The sequence below is a fragment of the Trifolium pratense genome, linkage group LG3, assembly GCF_020283565.1.
Source record: "Trifolium pratense cultivar HEN17-A07 linkage group LG3, ARS_RC_1.1, whole genome shotgun sequence".
NCBI lineage: Eukaryota > Viridiplantae > Streptophyta > Magnoliopsida > Fabales > Fabaceae > Trifolium > Trifolium pratense.
In genome coordinates this window covers 26,897,712-26,905,268 of record NC_060061.1, presented here as the reverse complement: position 1 = coordinate 26,905,268, position 7,557 = coordinate 26,897,712, and the positions used below count along the sequence as shown (strand labels likewise).

The following is a 7,557-nucleotide window of genomic DNA, read 5'->3' as shown; positions in this document are numbered from 1 at the left end:
AATTTTTGGTTCAAATCATTCCAAATCTCAATGTAACTGTACATTAAAAACAATAAACTTAGTTTCAAAATATCATAAACATTACATCCCAAATCTCAAATTCAATCACATAGTACATCCAAAACATTTAATATATAAAGAAAAACTCATTGTTGTACATCAGCAGATTTCATCACCTGTTGTAACAGACCATAACACGAAGTTGAATTTGCACCAACATTCATTCCATACACTTGGTATACAGGTGGTACATGTGGTACAGAAGTTACATGTTGTACAGGTGGAACATGTTGTACAAATGGTACGTGCATCTGTTGCATAACCGGATGTAACATAGGAATCATAGGTTGAAATCCATACATCGGAGTGAATTGCCCGGTTGCACTTGTAATATCAATATGTGTTGGTGTTTACACATTAGCGCCACGGTCTTTCAGTTGCACTGAACATTAATTTTTCTTTTGCACAATACTTTCACAACGATCTTTTGGTAGCTCTGAACATTTCTTCTTTTTCTGTGGCACACTACTTTCACAAAGGTCTTTCGGTAGCTCTGAACATTTCTTCTTTTTCTGTGGCACACTACTTTCACAAAGGTCTTTCGGTTGCTCTGCACATTTCTTCTTTTTCTGTTGCACACTACTTTCACAAAGGTCTACCGGTAGCTCTGAATTTATGTTTTGCACACTACTTTCAGCGTTGCAACTTTTTTTTCTCTTTTTGTCCTGTTTATAACAATAAAAAAGAAATTTTACTACAAATATAAAACAGTATAATTAATAAAACATATTATATGAATCGAAAGATAAACAATCAAAAATTATTAAAATTATCGAACAAGTCCTCGCATTATGAGTTGTACTCTTGCAATGAGTACAATCCCTGAGAGCTTTTGTGTCATTTTTTTTTTCTTTGGAGCACCTTTACTCTGAACCGTGATAGGATCACCAACAACTGACTTTTGTGTTCCAATAGGATCCTCAACAATGCAATTTTTTTTTTAAATTCATGAGGTCATCCATAATGTCCCCATACACACCATTCTTTTTAGAAGCTTCTTTGCAAAATGTTGTCAAAACAGAACAATATGCACCAAAACGGGCAAGCTCAATCACACCGGAATCAACCGGATCATTAACATCCACCGTGTTCAAATAATCAATTTTAGCATCCTCGGTCCATTGCGACAATACCAAAGTGCTAGGAATGTGATCAACATGTTCTTTCTTCATCACGTGAAAAATATGAGAACAAGGAAGTCCACGAGAATCAAACAACCGGCACGAACATTGGAATGTATCACCATCGTAAACAACTGTTCTTTCATACACATCCCGACAATCTATACACTTAACAAAGAGTAAACGGGATTTACGCACTGTTGATTGCACTCGTCCATTCCACGTCAGCTCCATTTTATTTCTAATTTTTTCTAATTTGCGTCTTAATTTTATTTTGTCGTTATCTGTTTTTGTCTTTTCCTGGGAATGCGTAGAACAGGAAGCCTACGCGATATATGAAGGGTTTTGCTAGATAGGGGTGTGCTGTGTTTGTTCATTGAATCTGGTCATCCGTTCATCTCAGCCAACATACTTTTTCATATGGGTTTGTTCTCGTGTAGGTGTTAACCGGTGAATCAATTACCTTTTCGTATGGGTTTCTTCTCGTGTAGGTGTTATCTGATGGATGAATTTTCCCTCCCAAATGCAATTGCCCTGATTTGAAATTTTTGAGGATCTATAAATTGGGTATAATTGTTGATATTTGTTCAGTCACAAATTTTTTGTCTCGTCTTCCTAACGATGGTGTACATGGAGAAACGTTTGGTTGATTCTGCTTTTGATGAAATTGCTGATGTTGTTCCTGGCAAAGAAAGGGTTCGTATCAAGGCTAGGGTTATTCGGTTGTGGAAAGTTCCTGCTTTTCTCAATCCAAATGAATTTTGGAAGGGAATAAGATGTACCTTTTCCATCTGGGCTCTAGCTTCCTCTTCATTGTGAGTCTAATCTTAATATTTTGTCCATGAATTTGTGATTGCAGGCATGACACATGTGGTCTTTAGTATGGATATTATGGAGGAGCAACTTGCTACATGATGATTTTTGTTGCAAGAACAAGGTTGGCCTTTTTCTTCATTCACTTTTTTTTTTTTTACTTATATTTGATTTTTTTTGGTGTTTTCTCTCATTGTTTTTTTCAGATGTATTTAATTTCATAATATAACTATGATTATATTTGGATTTTGGAGTTTTTATGAAGTTTTGATCTCTCTGATATGTGAACCTCAAAATACATGAAGATTGTTCATTTTGGACTTTTGCTACTCTCATCACTTTTTATGACCATTTTATTTAGATTTTATTGATTCTTGATTTATTTATTGTTGTTGTAGGTTGGTTTACAGAATTTGTTTGGATCCTACAATTATTGAGGAAATAGTTGGGCAACTTGTATTTTTTGCAGCGTGTAAATATTTTCTTTAATTTTTTTTATGAGCTGTGTGTAGAAGAAGATAGGTAGGCATAGACCGGCGCTGCTAGCGATGAATCTGGTCGTGTTCCATTAATTTGTTCGTGATTCATCGAGAAGTTTCATCTGGGGTGGGTTCATCTGGTGGAGGTGGAATGGGCGCTTAATATTTTCCCCCCAAAGAAGCTTAGCTTGTTTTGAATTTTGAATTCTAGGTCATTTTCCCTCCTAATTGGATTTCTTCTGATTCAATTGCCTATAAATTGAGTATGGGGGAGAGTTGCGATGCACATATCGAGTTCAACAGGGTGTAGTTAGGGTTTGACGGTATGGTGTATAACGATAAGCTGAAGGAGGATGGTAAGTTCGATGATGTTGCTGAAATTGGTCGTATTAAGGTTAGGGTGCATGCTTCGTCTGTGGAAAGTACCTGCTTTTCTTAATCCAATTGAATCCAATTCGCTTGAGATGGTTTTGGGCGATGAGAAGGTAAGTCTGTTTTGTTTACTATATTTGATTTGTGTTGATCGTGTGTTATGTGTAGATAATGAATTATTGGTTTATTAATTTTTAGGGTGGAAAAATTCATGCCACTGTTAGGAAGTTTCCTACCTTCCTCAATCCATGTGAGTCCAGATCTCTTGAGATGGTTTTAGTTGATGAGAAGGTCGGTGTTTTTTTACCACTTTTGGCGGTGCCAAAATAGAAGGTGTATGAAGTAGCAGCCAAGCCTGTGGTGAAAGCTGCCATGGAAGGTGTCAATGGTATGAAATGATTATCTTGAAAAAGGGAAGGTTGATATCAAGTTCGATGAAAATCTTCGTATCAAGGTTAGCTCTCTTGAGATGGTTTTGGTTGATGAGAAGGTCAGTGTTTTTGTGGTTATGTCTAATGTTTACTGGTTGTGCGTTATTCATTTTAATATAGTTTTGTCTACATATGTGGTATGTATATAATGTATGTAATGATCGATTAATTGTGTATTAGGGGGGAAAATACATGCTACAATTAGGAAGCAACTTATTTATATGTTTGAATCGAAGCTTGAAGAGGGAAAAATCTATGAGATTGGCATTAACGAGCTAACTAAGTTTTGCATTTATCCATTGGCTGCAGAGGAATCTGAAACAGACAGTGAAGAATCGGATGTGAGTGATTCTGATGGAGAAGACACATGTTGGATCTCATGGTTCTGCAATCTCAGAGGACATGAGTTCTTTTGTGAGGTTGATGATGATTACATTCAAGATGACTTCAACCTTTGTGGATTAAGCAGCCAAGTGCCTTACTATGATTATGCTCTTGATTTGATTTTGGATGTTGAATCCTCCCATGGTGATCTTTCATTCATTCTTTGTTACATTTTTTGCAATGGAATGTTAATGTTTGGATTGTTATTTATACTTTGCTTTGCTTCTTTCCCATGGCGAGCTTTCATTCATTCTTTGTTAGATTTTTTGTAATGGAATGTTAATGTTTGGATTGATCCTTTTTTTGTTATTTATACTTAACTTTGCTTCTTTCTACACTGGTGAGGAAATTAGTATTCTTGAAGCTAAATTCATGTTGTGTGTGTCTACTGTTTGCCTTTTCGGTCATTCTTTTTTTTTTTATTGTACAACTGCTTCTATGGTTTAATTGGAATTCTTAGGCGATATGTTCACAGAGGAACAAAACGAGTTAATTGAATCGGCAGCAGAGATGCTTTATGGTATGATTCACGCACGTTACATACTGACAAGCAAAGGAATGGCTGCCATGGTAACTCTTTGAATCACAACCGTAACGGGTTATGAGATGAAGTCGAGAACGTAGACGAGTACTATAGTGATAAATGAAGAAGTTTCCGCAATTTTAATTTTTCCCGATTCAGTTATATTTGCTCCTATTGATATTCATCAATATGGGGTGCTATACCTTTTATCTATTATTGGATTTTTTCTGTCAAAGATTTAAGTTGATGCATATTTTTATCACTGTCACTCAGGCTATTTTTATTATCTTGCGCCTCATTTTGCTTCCCTTCCTTTTGATTTTCATTTGATAGTCTTATATATAAGTAGTGTGTTTATGGGGATGTAACCTTTTAGGTTTAGTTTTTTTTTTTAGCAATTACTTCTTACTTACAAATGCCAGCTTGTATTTGGTATCTGGAAAGTAAAAATGATTTGCGTGCGAGTTTTCTCTCTAGACATGGTTAACCGTATCTGTGAACTACTACAAAGTCAACCAATTTCGGTGAATATATTTATTGTGCTTGAGTGAGTTGTTATTGCAGACAACACTTTGCTGTTCCATAGTAGAATACTAGAAAATAAAATTCATACTATGAATGTTTTGCATAACCACTGTGTGGGTTGGGATTGATAATCTAGGTCTTACTATTGTGTTTCCAGTTGTTGTAGCCTCAAATAGAAGCACAGTTTCTGAAAACTTTTGCATGCTTTTGTGTTTATAAAACTAGCTGAACAGTGACCAAATTTTTGGAATTGTAAATTTCTTGGAAGACATGTTTCTCTATTTTCTCTCTTTCACACACTAATGTTATGCAGTTTGTCCGTTCCTATTTTTAATATAATTTCAGAAATTATTTTAATAATTTGTTTGTTTGGTATCGATTCTATATATAGAACTTATGTTTTTTAACCTTATATGTATATCAACTTTGGGATGATTGTATGTTATTACTGTTTTGGTTATATAATTGTGGTTAGAATTTTTTGTTCAACACTGTGTGCTATACTTTTATAATTTCCTTGATTCTATCTATAGACATTGATCGAGCTTATTTTGGAACAACATTTCCACACCTCTTCTTGATGACATACGGAAGCCACATAAACCATCTCAGAGCTATGTTCCAAGAGTTTTTGGGTTCAAACTTCACAAGCCATGAAGCTTAAGCTTTCATGAAAGTAAGAGGCTGTCTGTTTTATAAAATATCCAGCTTGGAGTCATTGCATTCAAGCTCCAAGTGTCGGAGATATAAATAAATTTCAGTTGGCTGGTGTGCTCTAGGTTTGTTGTGTCCTGTATCATTGTGTGAACCAGTAATGGTCTTTTTCATTTCTAGTGGTTTGGATCTGTTTCTTATGTGTAGTTATTTAGTTTTTATGTGAAGTCTCAAAGTTGCAATCCTTCTATTTAAGCTCCAGGTTATGTGGTTTTTAAGAATTTTATGTATTATTGTGTGCTTTATGTGTGTTGTGTCACATATCATCCTTTGAACAATGAATGTGTTAGTTTCCCTCTATAATAAATTTTGATAAAGCAAACAATTTGGAAATATTATATATTGTGGATAAGTTTTGATCACATTTACTAAATTATGCATTACTTTGGAAATGCATCCTTCTCAATATATTTTTTAGTTTTCTGTTAGCCTGAGAGTGTTGGTAAGCACTAAGCAGATATGAGAAGTGATAAGTACACATTCTCTAACGGACTCTTCTAACATACCCCAACAATCACAGAAGTTGCTCTTTTCAATAAATTAATTTTTTTCATTTTATAATACGCACAGTTGGAAAAAAAAAACTCAATGTCGGATAAAAAAAAAGTCATCCGTGCGGGAGCACGGTTTAAAAAACTAGTGAGAAAACAAAGACGTCAACAGTAAATGTTGTGTACCCTGAAATTTTTCAGAAAATTTGAATAAAATATTCAGTTTCTCAATGTTGTATTTATAATGTATTTATATGGATGAAGTTCGTTTGTTAGGGGGCATGCTAAGCAAGAATAATCATTTCTATGTATTGTTGCTGAATTATCATGTATATGGGGTTGGGTTTATTTATTGGGTCACAGGAATAGTTAGCATTTAAAGATGATGTTAATTAAAAAAAATGGTTTTTAAAAAAAAAATAAAAATACATCCGTGCGACAGCACGGGTTTAAAGACTAGTATTTAGTCAAAGTATAAAACTTTGTATCTCCAATTTCCTTTTTATGCTTAACAATCAATTCACCGGCCTTCATAATTTCTTCTTTCACTTTTTTGAAAATCTCCGCTGTATAGATTTTAGCGGCATTGCTCTCAATCAAACGTAGTTGAGTTGTCAACACAGGTTCTGAAAACTTTGACTTAAAATCTTCAACAAGTTCATTGTTTCTATAGCCTCTCAGAGCCTGCTCAAAATTTTGCATAAATTCAAAGATGCATCCTTTCTTTCTGACATAACTCTTTATTATTGCATTGATTGCTTCACATTGAGACATAGTTCTTATACGTCCAAAAAACTTATCCCGCAGGCAGTGTTTTAAAAACCAGACCGGACCGGCCGGTCGAACCGGTTCAACCATGAACCGGTGGGATAGTGGTTCGGTTCACTAGTCAGATCGGACATGCATTTAAACCGCTGCGAACCGGCTAAACCGGTGTTGATAAAATAAGAAAAAATACTCCAGCATGACTCAAACACATGACCCAGCACACAGGTAGGCAATCTGGACGGAAGGCATGACCACTAGGCTACACATTGAATTGTGAAATTTGTTACATTGTATTAATTATATTTAAAAACTGTTAATACACATTTAACATTTTTTATTACGTTGACTTATTATAAACTAAAACTCATGTTTTTATTTTTGAACGACTCTAAATTCATGTTTTTTTTAACAACTTAAATTCATGTCTAAATCTTTATTATTATTTTTTTTATATTAAAAAGTCTAAATCTTTATTGTATTTACAACTAATATGTAGTAATTTTTTTTATTTTTTTTTATGAAATATGGGTAGTAATATGACTAATTGCCTTAATTATGTTATGGTTAATTTTTTTTTTTTTTTTGGTAAATACAAAACAACGTTGTTTTGATTATTGTTTTATTAGAATTAGAAAATAGAAATAAATTTTGTTCAAAGCTTACATGAATTTTTGTTAAAAAAAAAAAAAACTTACTTGAATTTGTATTTATTATTAATTTTTTTTGTCTTGGATAAAGCGGTAATCCACTGAAATTAAACTCACATATAATTGTGAGATCCCAGGTTTGAACCCGGGTCACGACGTTCGGCCCTGGTTCATTGATTTTTTTACCTATATACCGGTTCAATAACTATATAGAGACCGGTTTATTCCA

The 7,557-nt window shown here is 34.0% G+C and overlaps 1 protein-coding gene across 7 annotated transcripts; it reads left to right on the top strand.

Moving 5' to 3' along the window:
- The first annotated feature begins 1,386 nt into the window (after positions 1-1,386).
- On the top strand, positions 1,387-5,739 carry LOC123918702 (casein kinase II subunit beta-2-like). 7 transcript variants are annotated; one of them, XR_006812887.1, is made up of 6 exons: positions 1,387-1,877; positions 2,041-2,118; positions 2,393-2,958; positions 3,044-3,335; positions 3,586-3,804; positions 5,242-5,739. XR_006812887.1 is itself a non-coding variant. In XM_045970825.1 (2 exons), exons 1-2 carry the CDS (start codon positions 3,498-3,500, stop codon positions 5,370-5,372), a joined length of 438 nt encoding a protein of 145 aa, XP_045826781.1. In that variant the 5' UTR covers positions 3,346-3,497; the 3' UTR covers positions 5,373-5,739. The 7 variants fall into 7 exon arrangements, 1 of the variants encoding a protein (XP_045826781.1); XR_006812886.1 differs by having other exon boundaries at positions 1,387-1,959; XR_006812884.1 differs by having other exon boundaries at positions 1,387-2,118; positions 5,303-5,739.
- The last annotated feature ends 1,818 nt before the right edge of the window (positions 5,740-7,557 follow it).

Excerpts from the sequence above, each read along its gene's own strand:
- LOC123918702 (XM_045970825.1), top strand. The coding sequence starts at position 3,498 with ATGTTTGAATCGAAGCTTGAAGAGGGAAAAATCTATGAGATTGGCATT. Across the intron at positions 3,805-5,241 it reads GGATGTTGAATCCTCCCATG|ACATTGATCGAGCTTATTTT; the intron begins GTGATCTTTCAT and ends TTCTATCTATAG.